This window comes from Scyliorhinus canicula, chromosome 4 (assembly GCF_902713615.1).
Source record: "Scyliorhinus canicula chromosome 4, sScyCan1.1, whole genome shotgun sequence".
Lineage (NCBI taxonomy): Eukaryota > Metazoa > Chordata > Chondrichthyes > Carcharhiniformes > Scyliorhinidae > Scyliorhinus > Scyliorhinus canicula.
In genome coordinates this window covers 139,649,467-139,669,138 of record NC_052149.1, presented here as the reverse complement: position 1 = coordinate 139,669,138, position 19,672 = coordinate 139,649,467, and the positions used below count along the sequence as shown (strand labels likewise).

The 19,672-nt window shown below is 45.0% G+C and overlaps 1 protein-coding gene across 3 annotated transcripts in view; it reads right to left on the bottom strand.

Annotated features, from left to right (window-relative positions):
- Positions 1-19,672, bottom strand: part of LOC119965044 (serine/threonine-protein phosphatase 2A 55 kDa regulatory subunit B beta isoform) — a 756,912-nt gene that overhangs the window by 537,627 nt on the left and 199,613 nt on the right. Inside the window, exon 1 of one of the 3 annotated variants that reach the window (XM_038795267.1) lies at positions 10,817-11,400. The exons of the other annotated variants lie outside the window; for them this stretch is intronic. Coding sequence (XP_038651195.1) covers positions 10,817-10,895 — 79 coding nt within the window. The 5' untranslated portion in view covers positions 10,896-11,400. Of the gene's footprint in view, positions 1-10,816; positions 11,401-19,672 lie in introns of those variants that run through there. 3 annotated transcript variants of the gene reach the window in all.

The window sequence follows — 19,672 nt, the reverse complement described above, 5'->3', positions numbered from 1 at the left end:
ATCATTGGGTTGTGGGGGCGAAAACCCACCCAACACAGGGAGAATGTGAAAACTCCACACGGACAGTGACCCAGAGCCAGGATCGAACCTGGGACCTCAGCGCCGTGAGGCAGCAGAGCTAACCCACTGCGCCACTGTGCTGCCCCTTCTGGAGTGTAAGTTTAACCGACAACCTTCTCGCGAGTTCTACCAATGGAGCCACAACTGATAGCTCCACCAAACTGAACACACCCCTCCACTTCCCTATCACTAACAATGGACAAGTCATAAAACACCTGCTTCCTATTGCTGCAGGAAAACTATAGGAATTAAACAGTTGCCTATTTTTCCATTGTCATCAACAAGTCAAACTTTACTGAATTCCCTTTGCAATTTTGAACCTTCAAGTCAGTTTGCAGTATATGTATTGCTCATTCACCTCTCTTGATTGGCTGCATACCATTAGGCTTAATTCCAAAATTTGAGGGCACAGTAGAGAGAAATAAGTGTGTTTCGTTAAGGGAAAGGTAGAATAATCTCATATTTCCTGTGGCATTGCTCATTAAGACCAAGATATGTGTTGCTTTCTATCAAGTGGGCTGTTAATGGCAGACAGCACATACCATCAGATCCCTGATTGATGTCCAAAGAGGGACTGGTTTAGCTCACTGGGCTAAATCGCTGGCTTTTAAAGCAGACCAAGGCAGGCCAGCAGCACGGTTCAATTCCCGTACCAGCCTCCCCGGACAGGCGCCGGAATGTGGCGACTAGGGGCTTTTCACAGTAACTTCATTGAAGCCTACTCGTGACAATAAGCGATTTTCATTTCATTTTTTATGTGCAGGTTAGGTGGATTGGCCATGCTAAATTGCCCTTAGTGTCCAAAATTGCCCTTAGTGTTGGGTGGGGTTGCTGGGTTATGGGGATGCGGGGGTCTGGAGGTGTGGGTAGGGTGCTCTTTCCAAGAGCCGGTGCAGACTCGATGGGCCGAATGGCCTCCTTCTGCACTGTCAATTCTATTCTATTAAATATGATCTTGGCTGAGAAAGTCAAACTCTATTTTTAGTACAAACACTGATCCAGAGGCTCAAGCTCTGGGACTAGCCATTATTCTGTGAAAACCCAATTATCTTCTATTTATTCCTCCATTTAGATTTTTCTTTTAAACCCCAATGTACTTTCAAAACTGAGTATACAGCAAAATGTTTTGCAAAGTGCCGAAGTTTGAGGTAGATAGCTGGTGTTTCACAACATGCAGCATGAAGGCTCAGGATTAACTGCATGAGGCAATTTTGGGCTTTGTCACCACAAAGGAACAGTTTTGGCATTTGGTAGCACAAGACGCAGAATTCAGCCTAAAACTGCAGCACAGAGGTTTCTTTGGCCTTCATCACTGCGGAAGAGGGAGTTATGTAGTCAAGTTGCCTCATGGGTGAATTCTGTGGCCATTAGGAGAGTCAGAGGGCATTTGCCTTATTGCGATGGAGAGGAGGAAGCAACACTGAAATCTCTGCAATATTGACTTGAGTGGTTGGTACATAGACACGTCCCTGACCAGCTCTCTTCCTCTCTGCTAATTATAACATTCACATTTTCAAACCATCAACTAAAGACAGATGGCAGTAATTAGAGGCTGTTTGCCTGAGAAGGTTTCAAAATGCAACTCTTGTTTTTAAATTTTGTGCAGAAAGAAAAAAACAATTTGGAATGAGGAAAGTCCGGCAGGTTAGTTTACTTTCTGAATTTAAAACGCGATGAAAAGAGATCCAGCTATATTTAAAGTTAGTTCATCACCAAGTTTGTATTCAGATCATTTTCAAAAATACCAAATGGAAATTCTGTTAGAGACGCGATCTGAATTTTTACTTACTGATAAAAGTAATAGAATGATTAGAATTCTAAAATAAAAACATTCTATATGCAATCAACATAGTTGGCCATGTTTGATGTATAGCCCTTTTGTTTCATTACTTGTATGTGCAGGTAATAATAATAATAATCTTTATTGGTACAAGTCGGCTTACATTAACATTGCAATGAAGTTACTGTTGAAAGCCCCTAGTCGCCACACTCTGGCACCTGTTTGGGTACACTGAGGGAGAATTTTAACTCTTGGTTGGGAATTGGCAATACCCGGTCCCTCATCAGTTCCACCAGTGAAGAGGCAGCCGATGTGTGCAGCCGATGTGAAAAGCCAAATTGAACCAGCAAGCTCCTCACTCCAAACAACCTTCCCAGATGCAGATTATGAGATGTGGACGTTATCATAGAATTTACAATTCTATGCAGCATCCTGGAAGCCTTCAATCAGACAAGACCTCAGAGGAGTGGTTGTGACGGCTGCATAAACGCACGGCGTGCGCAAGACTCCTTAACATATCAAAGGTTGTGTGACATCAATCACAGAAATCATATCAAAAATCCTATTTCCTCCCCATTAGTGCCAATTAACACCGTGTAGAACTCAATAATAATAATATTTTATTGTCACAAGTGTGAAGTTACTGTGAAAAGCCCCTAGTTGCCACATTCCGGCACCTGTTCGGGTAAGCCGGTACTGGAATTGAACCGTGCTGCTGGCCTTGTTCTGCATCACAAATCAGCCCTGTAAAAGCTTGAGGGGCTTCAAGATAAAACATTTTAAGGGGACAAACTAGTTACCCATGCCTTCTAAAGGGATGTGGGTGCAGAATGAGGAATCGGCCACGACTACTCCAGGGCATTAGCCCCATAATAGGACCAGCAGGGAAAGGGGGACTGTCAGTTAGTAAGGCACTTGCACAGGCGGCAGGAAGTGTGAGCACACAGCACCCATGCTTTGAAACAGGTTGTTAATCCTCCAGTATTGTGCGGCCCAGAAGAGCAGGGATCAAGGCTCAAGGCTGCCAAGGAAAACTATAGGCATGATTTAATTAAAATAAGTCAGAGTTCATTCTGGGCGGGATTAGCGGGGTCGTTCCAAACACTTTGTTATTATTTTAGCAACCGGCAGGGAACTCCACCCCCCCTCCCCGAGGCCACACTTAGCGTCATTTTCTGCATTGAGGAGCTCCGATTAGCAGAGATTCTCACTGCAGAAAGAGATCGGGATGCCATTTTTAAATGGTGCCCTGATCTCTCCAGCCCTTAAAGTGGCCCTCGGACCCCCCTCCCCCTCAATGTCCCAACTCACCTATAAGGGGATCCTTGGGACTCACCTCTCACAGGCATGGCACTGTCAGGCCTGATCCCTGGTGTGGGCAAAATGTCAGCCTGGTACCTTGGCACTGTCAGCCTGGCACTCTGACAGTGGGAACCAGTGCTAAACAGTGTCCAGCGTGGTCTCCTCGACGAGGCCGGTAGCTGCTGGGTGGCCATTCGATCCAGTGTAGACATAGTTATGTGGGCTTTTAAGCTCACTTCACTCTGAGAGCCTGGGTCCTACACATTGTGTGCGGGATCCAGATCGCGAGATCTCATGAGATCACGTGAGGCATAATGGCCATCGGTAATCCTGGTAAGAGGCCTCTCCCTGGATCTATCGTCCGTGTCCCGTACCGATTCTGGCGGGATGTGGTAGGTAAACTACGCCCTAATGTGTCCTTGGTTCAAAAATAAGGTTCCAGCTGGTAATGGGGGAACTGCTCTCAGATTTTGGTCCCAATGGTGATGAGGGGCAACACCTTTCTCAGAAGGGCAGAACCCCAGGTATCGGGAGAGCATGGGAGGGGAAAAAGGGCTCAAATGCAATAGACACCAAATCCTCAACCCAGAATTGTCTGCCGAAAACAGAGGTACCTGACGATCACCATGAAGCTCACAGCATTGGTCGCTGTGCCAATGGCCATCAAAGGCACTTCAAACTTGAACTTTTTCACTTCTACCTCTGGCCACAAATCAGATGTCGACCCAGTGACATCTCAAAACCGATACCACTTCATCTCGCGGGTCACTGATGCTATCTTGGCCAGAGCGGGAGAGCACATTTGTTCAACAACAATATGACCCCAGATAAAGGGGACTGTGTTTCGCCTCCATTGCTTAATTCCTCCAGACACAGGGTATTATTGATTACACCCATATGGCTATCAAGGCATCCAGCAGCAGGCCAGTATGAGCTTCCATTCTCTCAATGTCCAACTGATCTGCTACCACAATAAGAGCTCTCCAGGTGACTGCACTCGGTTTCCTGGCCACTGCCATGTTTTTTTCACCTCCTGCCAGTCCGGGCTGCCTCAGATCTTCACTCTAAACTCTAAGTATTTGGATGGATCATAGGGGACAAGAGACCCTTCTTTTAGAGCCCCAGAAAGAGGCACAGAGCCAATACGACTAATGTAACCTGTTCAGTAGGACAAAACTACTGAACAGGTCATCCAGCTACTGATGATCCGCTGCCAGTGCCTGGACAAGTCAGGTAACCTCCTGCAAGGGTCTTGGCCATTGTGGTGGTCTGCTGCACTGTCCCGAATGTAACCCTTCCAGAAAGATGTGGACCTTTTGGACAATGAGGCCCTGGAAGGAGACAGTTGTTTGAGGACAGAAAGGTGGAAGAGGAGGAAGAGGAAGCAGAGGGAGATGACACCATACAGATAAATACCTCTGCTGCAGAAAGAGGTGGCCTCCTCCTGCCACCCTTCTAGAGAGCAGCATCCCTCCTCTCCCTCACAGCTTCCAGCATTAGATCCAGGTCAGCAATGATGAAGCAAATATCTGCCCTGCCTCAGATACCAGGACTCCGGCTCCCCCGAGACATCTCACTTCCCTCTGGTGCAGCGACAGGTTTTGGCACAAACCACAGATCTCTCCCTCAGGACAACCAGCAGCCTCAGTGGTGGCTGCCATGGGTGTTCTAATGAGTGCCACGTTTCATCTGACGAACCTCCCTCCTCACCCTCACTGGCTCTAAGTGGACAGGAAATCTAAATTAGGGCTTTCCCCAAGCAAAATAACTGAAATTTAACTGTTTCCCGAAAACAAACATGGCTACTGTTTACCGTCTCCATAACAAAACTCAGCCCCCACTGTGTCAACTAATGAGTTGGAGGCAGGACTGACTTATCACAGGACTTAAGGCAAACAGCCCAAACTACAGCCAAATCTCTCCAGTGAAAGCAGGATTATTTCTCTGGCAACAATGTAATGAGTGGAGGATAGATAAACAATATAAATGAAGTGCGCAAAATCAGTCCCGGATGTGATTGATGAAGAACATTACCCAAATATCTTGATTTGGCTAGGATCTGTAGCATCACTATATGCAGAGTAGCATTAGCGTGGGTGCTGACTTGACAGCCTCAAGCTATGTGATTACTGGAGAGGCCAGGCTGGTGGAGGAGAGAGGGGCTGGGAATGTCAGATGCAAGATCAACTGAGTAGAGGGATCCTGGAAGCACTTGGAAAATCTTGGGATCACTGCGAGAAGAATCCTTAAGTATGGAGTACTCTGATGGGAGATTCCAGGATCTGCAAGCATTGAGGGCAGTATCCATATCAGGGTACAGGGGAAAGGATGTTTAAGCAGTTAACAAACATTGAGACTAGTAATGAGACTGACAGTGAAGCAAAGTCCCGTTTTCGAATGGCAGAGTTTGGAAGCATGGGCAGAGAAGTGGTGGGGGTGTGGGTACAGTTCAGAGACTGGAAGAACTGGCTTTATATTGCCCTGGTCAGCTATTGTACTATCAGGGGCCTGGCCTCTCATATTACCCTCAATGATTAGTCTCTTCTCCAAAATTGACTGTCAAACACCTTCACCTGCTTTCCTCCGAATCAGCAATTTCTTGCCTTGAGGATTCCGGGGGGGGGGGGGGGGGGGGCAGCGTGAATCCTGCCCCGCCACCGGCTGCCGTATTCTCCGGCGCCGGTTTTCAGGCGGGGGCAGGGATCACACCACACCGGTCGACCGGCAATTTTCCAGGCCCCGATGGGCTGAGCGGCCGTTGGTTTCTGGCCAATCCCGCCGGCGTGGATTGGACATGGTCCCACACGGCGGGACCTGGCTGGTAGGCCAGCTGGTGCGGTCCTCGGGGGGGGGGGGGGGCTGGCCCACGATCGGGGCCCACTGATCTGCGGGCGGGCCTGTGCCGTGGGGGCACTCCTTCCTTCCGTGCCAGCCCCTGTAGGGCTCTGCCATGGCCGGCGTGGAAAAGACACCCCCCTGCGCATGCGCCAGAGTACGCTAGTCGGTCTGTGCATGCACTAAACCACACCGGCGGTTCTGCGCATGCGCCAATTCGCGCAGTCCCTTCGGCGCCGGTTGGCGTGGCGCCAGCAGCTCCAGCACCGGCCTAGCCCCCGGAAGTGCGGAGAATTCCGCAACTTCCGGTTGGCACGACGCCGGAGTGTTCGCGCCGTTCTTGGCGCTGGCGTCGGGCCAATTTTCCGATTGCAGTGAATCCCGCCCCTCATCTGTGAGCAGTCCATATTAGACAAGTCGCAATTGTTCATATTTCAAATGTGAAAGTGATCTAAGTTTGTTACAAAAATCTTTGGGAAAAACAAATAAAATCATAAATCCTCACAATATTAGTTTTATGCAACCTCAGAGCAAGATACAGGTTGAGAGACATTACTAACTGCACATTCTCAGGATCCATTCAACTATTCTAGGGAGAGAAAAGTGTTCAATCGAAGTCGAGACACGAGCTGGACTGAGGAATGGTCATAAAACCACACAGCAAAGGTCTTAAAAGACAAAAAGTCAGAAACATTTTTGTTCTGACTGAAACCTTTTTTTAAAAAAAGAGATATTAGAAATTTCAATTTCTTAAGTGAATAAAATAAATGACAAATGAAAGTTTTCAATGAGCAACAAATGGGTTGGTTCACCTGCTCATTTTGTATGTATTTTTATTGGTTGGTACTCCGAACTGATAAGTCAGAATTGGTTGTTTCATAAATTCATACTGGCTTCTCACTGGCAATTTTCTAGCCACTTATTTGTATTCTCCATACCTCTTCGTGATTGATAGCTGGTGTAATTTCAGCCGAACAATCAAGTATAATGGCTAAAGTTTGGCAACAGGAACTAAGACCCTTGAGTAGATTATCCCAATAAATGCAGCAAATTGAAAATAAAATGTCATGATTTATGTACTTCAAATATATTAAGTATATTTTTGTACTGTAATGGTCAATACTATTCTTAGTACCATTGCTTATGCTTGTTGTTCATGCTTGTTGTTCTTGAACTTTAATTTCATCGGCAGCATTAAGATAGACATGGCCTAGGAGTGGGGGTGGGAGAAAGAGAGAGAGAGAAACAAACGTCTCAAAAATCATTATGCTACAGGAGACCTACTTGAGACAAAAATGCCTATTGTTCTCAAACTGCTCATCTCAACAGGTCCTAGTCTTCCTGAGGGCAATAGATTTGCAGCATCAGAGAATTCCTACAGTGCAGGAGGCCATTCAACCCATCAACCTACACCTACCTCCGAAAAAGGACCCGACCGAGACCTACAACCCCGCCCTAACCCCGTAAGCCCACCTAATCTTTGGACACTAAGAGGCATTGCCAATCCACCTAACTTTTGGACTCCAGAAGGAAACAGGAGGACCTGGAGAAACCGCACGCAGACACAGGGAGAATATGCAAAATCCATACAGTCACCCAAGGTCAGAATCAAACCCGGGTCCCTGGTGCTGTGAGGCAGCAGTGCTAGCCATTGTGCCATGATTTGGGCACTTTGTTCTGGCAACAGTCATAGCCAATCTATGTTTTCAAACTTGGGGTTCTATCGGACTCAGAGATGAGCTTCTGATCCCAAATCGTCTCCAATACCAACTTCTCAGTTCCACCTCTCTCATATTCACCATCTCTGCCTCATTTCAACTATACTGAAAGCCTCATCCATGCCTTTGTTACCAGACTCAACTATTCTAATGTTCTCCTGGCCAGTCTCACGCCTGTGAACCATCATGAAACTTGAACTCATTCAAAGCTCTGTTGTCCATATCTTAACTTGCACCAAGGTCCATTCAAGCAGCAACCCTGTGTTCACTCACCTAATTGGCTCCAACTACAGTAACGCCTCAATTTTTAAATACCCAGCCTCATTTTTAAATCCCTCCAATTCCTCACCAGCAGCACCCCCCCCCCCCCCCCCCCCCTCCTAACGTCCCCCAGCCCACAAATGGCAAAAATCTCTGCACTTCCAATCCTGGACTCTTGTACAGCCCTGACTGTTCATAGTTCTACCAGTCACCCAGCTGAACTTTTCCTCTGCTAGAACTCTAACCCCAGCAATTCTTTCACTAAACCTCTTCTCGAAGAGTCTTCTGAAAATAAACCTCTTTAACCTGTCCTAAATATACTTGCCATTTATCCTGGCATAACCTGACCGAGAATGCACCTTCATTGTCTTGTGGCCTAAAAAGCCAAAGTCCAAAATGAATGGCAGAAGCAAAAATGAGCAGTTAAGAGTTTTCAACTTAAAATGTTTTTAAAAATAATTTTAAACAAAAATGGGAAAAAGTGAAGATGGGAAACACAGTTGCTTCATTTTTATCGTATTTATAAGTACTATTTTTTGCAGAAATGAAATGACTAAATATTGGGAATGGTTTTACAAATTTTATGAAATAGAGATCGATAGATTTCTGCGAGACAAAGGTATAGAATGATATGGAGCAAAGACTTATGAGTTAGGGTACATATCAATTATGATTTCACTGAATAGAAGTACAGGAAGCTGATTGGCCTCCATATGCTTCTATGTTATTGTAATCGACAAATGTGAACTGAAATCTGGCTGCCACAGAAAGACAACTTCTGAGATTTGCCTGCAGCCTATGGAGTGAAAGATGCTGGAGTCTCACAGTGTATGCACTGGCGTATTAACGAGTAGCCGACACAGAGAACAATTGTTGCTGGCATTCTAAAGGGTTAAAATTCTAAACACGGCTTCAAGCATCCGGAACTGAGCATTGTAATTATTAGGAGTGAGCACAGCAGGCAATGAAGGGCCATGCTTTAGACAGAGCAGCTTAAATACGGAAGGTTGGCAATTTCCGCATGAACAAAAACAGTAAGACGGGCCAACCCAATTTAAAATGCCTCAAGTTCAGCAGGTCTGATCATCCAGTTATAATTGAGACATGAATTAATTTAAGAAGGTTTTGCACAAATTGCAAAATATCCATTTTCACAATGCACGCAAAAAAAGCTTTCACTTCCCTCTAATGCCAACCCACACTTTATCCAACATTCTCTGGTTTGTTGTCATCTTGTTAATGTGCTTCAACACAAGAATTGTGTGTGCCTGGCTGTATATGTGTGTGTGTATAAACACAACAGCAATACTGCAGACCCCACCGTATCAATTTGGGTGGAGAGTTTCACAGTAGCATACTGCTGCACTGTAGAAATCTGCTGTAGGCTTGGCACTGAAAAGTCATATTACATGCTTTTCATTAGTCGTGACCCAGATAGGCACCGCATGAGAAAAGGCACAATCCATTTGAGAATCTGAAACAGAGCGTGAATCAGCATTCTACTGACAAACTAAAACAAACACTTTGTTACACATTTCCCATTGGAAAATAATGAGAATTCCAGGTCTTAAAAATCACATTGAAAGCTCTCCTTCATCCAACCTCACTGTCAAATAATTGAAGACCCAATTGCTTCACAAGAACCTATTTTATAAATGTAATCTCCAGCAGTTTCTGGTCAAAAGAGCACGAAGAGAGTTTCAAAGAATCTACCATAATCGCAGTATTTCTAGCAACGTTGGTTTGTCCGTCTGCTGGACGCCACATACAAATATGTGTACAATGTTTCAGTGTTTTGCACTAGACTGTAGAAATTCTATCAGTCATCATATTGTTACAACAAACACACTATGCAATTAAGGAATTATAGCAGCATTAGGCTCGTCCAGCTTCTGTGCACCAAACCAAAGAGAAAGTTTGATCAGAAGTGATCTGGCGAGTGAAGTCAGGCGCTTTACAAAGTCCTAACCCAGATAGACAATAGCAAGAGGAGGTGATTGTGTAGTGGTATTGTCACTGGACTAGTAATCCAGAGAACCAGGGCCTTTGGATACCTGGGTTCGAATTCCACCAGAGCAGATCAAAATCTGTAACTAAAAATCATGAAACCACCATCGTAAACACCCATCTGTAGTTCACTAATGTCCTTTAGAGAGGGAAATCTGCCATATTTACCAGACTGACTTCAGACCCACAGCAATGTAGGTTGACTTTTATTTGAAATGCCCTCTGAAATGGCCGAGCAAACCACTTAGTACAAGAGCAATAAATGCTGCCTTAGCTGGTGACGCCCACATCCCCTGAAGAAAAAGTCTATAGCACATTTCAAAAGAGCAGCACTAAAAATATAGAAGTAAACATTGAAAGCAAATTACACCAGACTTTAAAAAAAAAATAATCTTCTTAAACACCAGTCGGAGAGACTGGCCACACAAACTACTATAGTAGTACACATCCAGCTGCTCAATAGCTCATCCTTGCTTTCTACATCAATATTTAATGTGTTTCCTATCATTCTTCTTTATAATTCATTAGTTATGCTCTCCAGTCTGAATTGTACACAAGCAGCATGATACTACTAAATATACTGCAATTGGTCAAACTAATTAAAATGTTTTAAGAGTCGCTACATGCAGTCATGAGACTTAAAAAATGCATGATTTGCTACAGTGGTACCTTAATTAATGACAGTCTTGGAACTTTGCATATCGACGAATTTAAAGTGCTTTGTGCACCTCTACAAGGCTTTATTAACAATTAAAATATTTTACGACTGATAAGGGCTGCAATACTATATGTCAGTTAAAAACCACCCCGCCCCCCGCAAACGTCCTCCGCTTTCCGCCCCTTCATATACTACCTTCTGTGTAACAGCTTGATGAGAAGATTGTACTGGGAGGTCTGAAGATGTAAGGCAGATACCGAGAGAAGCATTTCATCTTCCAAAAGACAAAATAAAGAACAGCCTCTTCAGTCCACGTGGATGACACTTCTCATTCTCCCCCAGGTAAGATGCGGATTTATTCCTTCACAACTCGGCTGGGCTGATGGAGGTGTACACTGGTCATGGCTTGGTGTACACAGATTCACCATGCTTGCCTCTTCACACACCAGAGTGCACAGCCTTGCATTTCGGTAGGAATGCTATACAAATCCCAAGGCACCCAGGATGCTGAAATCATTGGCCGTTGTCCATCAGATCAGGAAATGCTGACTAAGAGCACCATCAAACACTCCAAGCAATGCTGCCAAAACTCACCCCCCGTGTCACAGGAACTGCAAGTTAGTAGCAGCCGAGTCAATATTTAGTCTCGACTGAATCAACGAAATAAAATGTAGCAGAAGCAGATTATTGTTTGTCAAAATAAATACACCAAAAGCTTTAATCTTCAGGTGAAGTTAAAAAATAACCTTTTAAGAAATTCACTGTCTGGAACCTGAAGCGGTTGTATGCAGTATAATCGAGACGTTTATAGACATCTCCCTTCTCCAATTTCAAACCACGCAGTCTGCAAGTCTTGCTGAAGCCTGCTCCCATTAATCTAAGCAGTCACGTTAGAGGCTGTACAGTAGGGGAACCTTGCAACCAATTACCAGCACCTTACGTAGCAGTGAAAAAAGCAGTCCTGCTCTCCTGACAGCAATGCCAGCATTCACTCTTCAACCTCCTTGAGAAACAATCGAAGAACACATTACAGCTCGTATCTGTGTTTAAAATATCGCCTCAACAATAAAGCTTGCATTCATATAGCACCTTAAAACGTAGGAAAACGTCTCAAGGGGCTTCTGGAGAATGTTATCAGCCAAATATTTTACACTGAGCCACAATGAAAAAATAGGGTAGGTGACCAAAAGCTTGGCCGTGTTTTCAGATGGAGAGACAGGCAAAGCCTGTTAGGGAGAATATAGCAGAATTATCAAGGTTGCCCCAGGCAGCAAGACATAAACAGAACATATTGTCCCACTGAGAGTACATTGCATGAACCCTAATGGTTTTATGACTGCTGTTGCTTTATGTTCTGCCAGGTGAAGATCTAAGAATGTGGGGCTGTTTTGAGTCAATGACCTGAGATTGGAGGCACCAGGAGCTGTCGAGATTCAATTAACCAATCAATCAATCGAAATGGAGACTAGCTAGAAGAAATTAGATTGACAGGGATAAATAAGCACTGGCAGCAATCAATGTTTGAGAATCACAATCTGTAAAATCAAGTTTGCAAAGTGTTAACAGGGAAACAAACTGATTTTGTACGTAAGAAACTCATTATTCAGTTCAGGTTCATTTACAGCATTGGGCTTTGAACCTGGAGTCCATTATGTTATATTAATTGTGGCTTGCTGTGCAGAACTAATGTTCGGAGCAGCATGGAATTCTCTAATTTTTTAAAAGCTATTCACTTGTGGGTGTCATTGGCAGAGCTAGCATTTGTTGCCCATGCTGAATTGCCCTTGAGAAGGTCGTGGCAAACTGCCTTCTTGAACCACAACAGTCCATGTGGTATAGATAGGTCGATAGGGAAGGAGTTCTAGGATTTTGACCCAGTGACAGTGAAGTAACGATGATATTGTTCCAAGGCAGGATAGTGCATGGTTTAGAGGAGAACTTGCAAGTGGTGATATTCTCATCTGTCTGCTGGTGGTAAAGGTCTCAGATTCAAAAGATGCTGTCAAAGGAGTCTTGGTGAGTTGCTGCAGTGCATCTTGTAAATCAGTCACACTACCAGAAGGATGTGGATGCTTCAGAGAGGGTGCAGAAGAGATTTAGATTTTTAGAATTTAGAACAGTACAGCACAGAACAGGCCCTTCGGCCCTCGATGTTGTGCCGAGCAATGATCACCCTACTCAAACTCACATATCCACCCTATACCCGTAACCCAACAACTCCCACTTAACCTTACTTTTTAGGACACTACGGGCAATTTAGCATGGCCAATCCACCTAACCCGCACATCTTTGGACTGTGGGAGGAAACCGGAGCACCTGGAGGAAACCCACGCACACACGGGGAGGACGTGCAGACTCCGCACAGACAGTGACCCAGCCGGGAATCGAACCTGGGACCCTGGAGCTGTGAAGCATTGATGCTAACCACTATGCTACCGTGCTGCACATAATCAATTTACCAGGATGTTGCCTGGTATGGAGGGCATTAGCTATGAGGAGCGGTTGAATAAACTCTGTTTGTTCTCACTGGAACGACGGAGGTTGAGGGGCGACCTGATAGAGGTCTACAAAATTGAGGGGCATAGACAGAGTGGATAGTTAGAGGCTTTTCCCCATGGTAGAGGGGTCAATTACTAGGGGGCATAGGTTTAAGGAGCGAGGGGCAAGGTTTAGAGGAGATGTACGAGGCAAGTATTTTTACACAGAGGGTACCTTGAACTCGCTGCCGGAGGAGGTGGTGGAAGCAGGGACGATCGTGACATTTAAGGGGCATCTGGACAAATACATGAATAGGATGGGAATAGAGGGATATGGACCCAGAAAGTGTAGAACATTTTAGTTTAGACAGGCAGCATGGTCGGCACAGGCTTGGAGGGCCGAAGGGCCTGTTCCTGTGCTGTACTTTTCTTTGTTCTTTGTTCAGTGTTTTTCACACTTTGTTTCCCGGGACCCACTTTTACCAACCGACCTTCGGGACCTATGCCGGCAGACCTTTGCAACGCACCATTTTCTCTTACGTTTAATGCGACATGTGAACCTGTTTGGTCCTCACGATCTCACTCCAATCAGGTTCAGAGGAGGAGAGGGCTATATGCGTATCAGGTGTACAGTTCAGCTGGTTCCTTTGTGCTGTCTTCATCTTTGTGAGGGCAGAAAATCCAATCTCACACATGAAGGTCATTGCGAAGGGCAAAAGCAACAAAATGCTTGTTTTACTCAGCACTGGATACTCCTCAGAGGTACTACCCAAGAATGCTGACAGCCTCATTGACTTGTGGCATGTTTATAATGTGCTGTCACAAGTGAGACACAGTTCAGTCTCTTCATTTGGAGTCCGCTACAAGTAATAATTAATTCCGGTGTCTCAAACCCCAAAGGATTTTTCACCCGCCACTTCTCTCTCAAAATCTGAAACTTCTCCTCTGGAAGGTAATGCGAAACTTTGTTAATCAGCGCATCCAGATGCGACTGAATAAGGCTTGCCAGTCTATTGACAGTTCCCTTACTAATACTAATACTAAAACTAACTGTTTTCTTCGATGTGTCATAGCAATGTGGGGTTCATTAGTAGTTTGGCTTTGTACTCGCACTTGCCAAACTTTCAATGACTTTTGGAAAGCATCTATTTCTTCACAGTGCCAAAATTAATCATCATCCTTCCCATGCAATTTGAGGTTCAGTTCATTTAGAATTAAAAAGATGTCTGCAAGGTAATACATAGTTAGCATCCAATTTTCATCACCAAACAAATCGGCCAGAGGAGACAATTTATCAAGGAGGATCTAATACTTCAGTTGCTAAACTCTGACAAGCATCCGACCCTTGACAGCCAACGTACTTCTGTGTGGAACAATAACTATGTGTTCAGCCCCCATATCAGAACACAAAGTCTCAAAAAGGCTGGTATTGAGTGTGCTGCTTTTAATGAAATTCACAAATTTCACAATTCCTTTCAACATCACTTCAAGATCAGATGGAATTCCTTCGATGACAATGCCTCATGATCTATTCAATGCTCCATAAATCGCTATGCTGTGTTGGTAATGTCAGGCAACACAGCAAATCCTCAACAAATTCATTGTGCCAAACATACCTAACGTAAACTAGCACGGTTGCGCAATCTGAAACGTCTGTTCTTTCATCCAGTTGTATTGAGAACTTCTGTGCCGAGTTTAAATGAAAAATAAACTGGGCTTCTAAATTCACAGCAATATTTCAAATTCGGCGAGCCACTAAGTGAGTTGCATTTCCGTTTTTCAGCTAACCTCTCATCTAGGACCGTACGAACTATGTCTATTGCTGCAGGGAGAATTAATATCTCTGTTAGAATGTGGAGTGTTTTATCTTTAGCTACACAGTAAGCTACCAAGTAAAAGACTAATTGTGCTTTGTCAGTCACCCAGTGTACATTTCTGCTAAGGATTTCAACTGACGATTTAAGCTCTCGCTGCATCCTTCGAAATAAATCAAGAAGTTTGTCCTCGAACTCACCATACGCAAGTCTTAAAATGCTTTTGCAGTTTTGTGGGTATTAAACTTTTATTTTCCATGCATTTGCATATAACAGACAAGGGCTTTGCATCCTGCGATTCCCGGGTTTTTTGCATTGGCACAATTAATAAAGCCATACCTCAAGAAATTATCTTTGTATTGCGTTGTTCCAGATTTCATCTTCTTCTTAATGGTTTGTTCACCAGACGCCCTGGAGCTCACACCAGCACTGCTTTGACTTGCTGTGGATGAGCCCGAGAAGCTCACACCGCCACTGCTTTGTCTTGCCGTGGAATCTCCTGGCAGCTCTCTCCAGGAGATTTAGTTGCGAGATCCTGGCCCGTTTGTGTCTCTGGCCTTCTCTTCCTTATTATGAAACGATCCATTTTCAATTCTTCAGTCCTGTTGCTTGCTTGCTGGCAGCTACAAAATGGAGGAAACTCTTCTCCGTGATTTCACCCCCAAAGCACTGACATACAGGGTGCGTGATGTCAGTGTACTGTTCTCTGCCGTCATTTTGGGCGAGAAGACTCCATCATTTAAAAACAAATCTGGTCCTGGGACAGCACATTGACATCAGGAGATCGTGGTCTGCCACGCTGGACTCCAGCCTGCGCACTGCCAGATCCGGCTGAGGGGGCATGCGTGGGACAGCCGGCATTCTTGAAAGCCGGTCACAGCCGACATTTTTAAAAGCCAGTCTTGGCCGTTGTGTGCTTCTCCCATAATCAGGAATGTTGCGACCGATCACTCCTCGACCCTCCCAACACCTGCTTTCAACCCACCCGCAGTTGCGACCCTGAGTTTGAAAAACCCCGTTGTAGATAGTACGCACTGCTGCCAGTGAATGTTCAAAGCGGTTGGATAGAATTCCCACCCTCAACTCCTACACCTTTCTCTCCTCTTTTAAGATGCTTCCTAAAACTACCTTTTGACCAAACCTTTGATCAGCTGATCTAATATTTCCTTATGTGGTGCAAACTAAAATTTTGTTTCATAATGCTCCAGTGAAGTGTTTTGGGGCATTTAGTAGTGCAATATGAATGTAATTTGATGTTTTTCTTGATTCACATCAAGCATTTCGATTTACAGAACATTCACCTGTGCACACTGTATTCCTCATTCCTCAGGCTGTGCACTCCTTCACATTCTGTATGGTGGCTAATAGGCTGGAATTTAAAATACATTAAGGCAAGAACAGGCTGGGTGCAGTCTGTTGAAGGTAGTAGACGTGCAAGAATGAATAAATAAGCTGGAGTGTTGCTTGATCAGGAGGCACATATGCAGAATTCTAGCCCAAACAAGAGGTGCACCTTGGCATGTATTGTGTATGATGTGAAAATGAAACTTTTGTAGCTGATATACAGTGCACAATGAATTTAACTCAGCTTCATTTCCAGAAAAACAGCTTATTTTGATGCAGATGTTAACAAGATGTTTTGTCCAAGCCAAGTTTCCAAGGATATGGCCAAACAATTCAATTCAACGACAGACATATTGTTAACATGCTCATATGTTTGATTGGCAGCTCTTCCGAATTTAACACTTATCTAAATTTATTTAATTGGTCCAAAGTTATCTTCGGGCAAGTTTATCTGAGCCGAACTGTCTTAAATAAATCCACTGAAAGCTTTCAAAGAACGATACCACCCATGGATATGGAAAAAAGAGAGTAACCACATAAAAATATATAGTTCAGCACAGCAATCACAGTCCCTTCAGGTTGGTAGGAGAGAATCTCACTGGCCTGATCATTATTTTCAGAATATGTCAGGTTATTTTCAAAATCTGTCTGGAAAGAAAAAAGGCAATTGTATTTTGTCAGTTGTATGGTGGAGCAGGCAGTCCCTTTGGATCTCATACAGCTTTCTTCCACTCCAGTTTGATGGGTTCAGAGATGACCAATAAGTCAAATGCATGATCTGCAGACTCTGCCACATGTAGGGCAGGTAGCGCTTTAAGGATTGGGGAAGATGAGGTGTTTGGAGGTTTGTGCACTCTGCGTGTTCCCAACAAAGTCTCTCAACATGTTCAGTGCCTTCACAAATAAAATTCTCCATTTTGGTCGCTCTCAAGCCAGGGACTTCACGAGTCGCTGGAGATGTTTGATGTTCTCAGGGATACTTTCGAGGACATAACTAAAGAGTTTCTGCTGTCCCCCGGAAGTCTCCTGTCACAACTGAGTTCTGAGGGAATTGCTGAGTGAATCTGTGCCAAGTTAATGGATGACATGTCCTGCCCAGCAGAGTTGATTCTGAGTGATTGCCGCCCAGATGCTGAGCATGTTACCTCGAGTGAGGACACCACCGTTGGACTGCCTTTCTTACCACCAGGTTTGGAGGCTCTTGTGACGCCACCATTATGATACTTCTTCAATGTTTGAGGTGGCTGCAGTATGTTGTCCATGTCTCCAAACCATATAGGAGTGCAGGGAATCACTGCTGCCCAGTAAACCATCGTGATCTTGGGTATGGGGTCCTGGCCTTCAAATACTCTTTTCCTCAGTCAAGCTGGCACATTGGAGTTAATGATGAATTTTGTAGTCTATGTGAGCTTTAGCAAAAAGAGGCTCACAGGATACGGAAAATCTTGCATATTTTCCAGGATCTTGCCATTGATCTTAAATCAACAGGGATACATGTTGTGCTTTGCGAGCTGGTTGGAAGAAGACCTTCTATTTATGGGCATTTAGTGAAAGGCCTATGTTCTCCTATGCTTTGGAGAAGGAATTGACAATGACCTGAGCTTGGTTCTGAATGAGCGCACACAAGCATTATTTGCATATTGAAGCTCAATAACTGAGGTTGGAGTGTTTTTAGTTTTGGATTGAAGGTGGCATAGGTTGAACAGTTCCTCATCAGTTCCTTAGATTATCTCCAAGCCAACTTCTGGTGGCGGCCATGGAGTGTGTGGCAGCACATTTGGTGGCTTCCGTTCAGGGTGTTTTTTTTTTCTGTCCTTCCCCACCCGAATTACGTGCTGTTTGAGGGTAAACGGTGCATGAGTGCCCAGGGAAGGTAATATTCCTCTGGTGAGGTTGGTGTATGGATCAGTGGACGAGGAGCGCCACAAGGAAGAACATAAGAACATAAGAACTAGGAACAGGAGTAGGCCATCTGGCCCCTCGAGCCTGCTCCGCCATTCAATGAGATCATGGCTGATCTTTTGTGGACTCAGCTCCACTTTCCGGCCCAAACACCATAACCCTTAATCCCTTTATTCTTCAAAAAACTATCTATCTTTACCTTAAAAACATTTAATGAAGGAGCCTCAACTGCTTCACTGGGCAAGGAATTCCATAGATTCACAACCCTTTGGGTGAAGACGTTCCTCCTAAACTCAGTCCTAAATCTACTTCCCCTTATTTTGAGGCTATGCCCCCCCCCCCCCCCCCCCAGTTCTGCTTTCACCTGCCAGTGGAAACAACCTGCCCGCATCTATCCTATCTATTCCCTTCATAATTTTAAATGTTTCTATAAGATCCCCCCTCATCCTTCTAAATTCCAATGACTACAGTCCCAGTCTACTCAACCTCTCCTTGTAATCCAACCCCTTCAGCTCTGGAATTAACCTAGTGAATCTCCTTTGCACACCCTCCAGCGCCAGTACGTCCTTTCTCAAGTAAGGAGACAAAAACTGAACACAATACTCCAGGTGTGGCCTCACTAACACCTTATACAATTGCAACATAACCTCCCTAGTTTTAAACTCCATCCCTCTAGCAATGAAGGACAAAATTCCATTTGCCTTCTTAATCAGCTGTTGCACCTGTAAACCAACTTTCTGTGACTCATGCACTAGCACACCCAGGTCTCTCTGCACAGCGGCATGCTTTGATATTTTATCGTTTAAATAATAATCCCGTTTGAGACAGCAGTTGGATCAGGAAAGTTTTCATGGTGCTACACAGGTGAAGATGGAGGAGAGCAAGAGGCCAGAGCTGCTTGCCCAATGGTCGAGGGAGCAGCTGGTGGAATTCCTAAATGGCAAATTCCAGCAGTAGAGGAAAGAAACCTTAGAGGATTTGGCCGAGGTGGTGGAGCTTCTTAGGGCGGCGATCGAGTGGGTGAAGCAGAGACAGGAGGCTCAGGGCCTGCCAATCCAGAAGGTGGAGGAGTCGGTGGTGGAGCTTGAGGATTGGCTAACCTTGCTGGAGGCGGAGATAGGGGTGGTGATGAATAGCCACAAGAGGCTGAGAGAGAAGCTGAAGGAACTTGATAACCATTCCAGGAGGCAAACCGTGAGGGTCGTTAGGATGCCCAAAGGCACTGAAGGTGCAGAGGCCGCCAAGTTTGTGGCGAGCATGTTGGAGAAGCTGATAGGGAGGGGGCCTTTAACCGGCCCCTGAAGGTGGATCGGGCGCACAGAGTGTTGAGGAGGAGGCCACAGGTGGGGCAGCCGCCGAGGGCGATGGTGGTGAGGCTGCATCGGTTCCCAGATAAAGAGAGAATCCTGAGGTGGGAGAGACAGACCAAGGAGTGATACTACTGACAGAGGAGTGAGCTGCGGATTTACCAGGACCTTGGTACGGAGCTGGCCAAGTGGAGGACTGGGTATAAT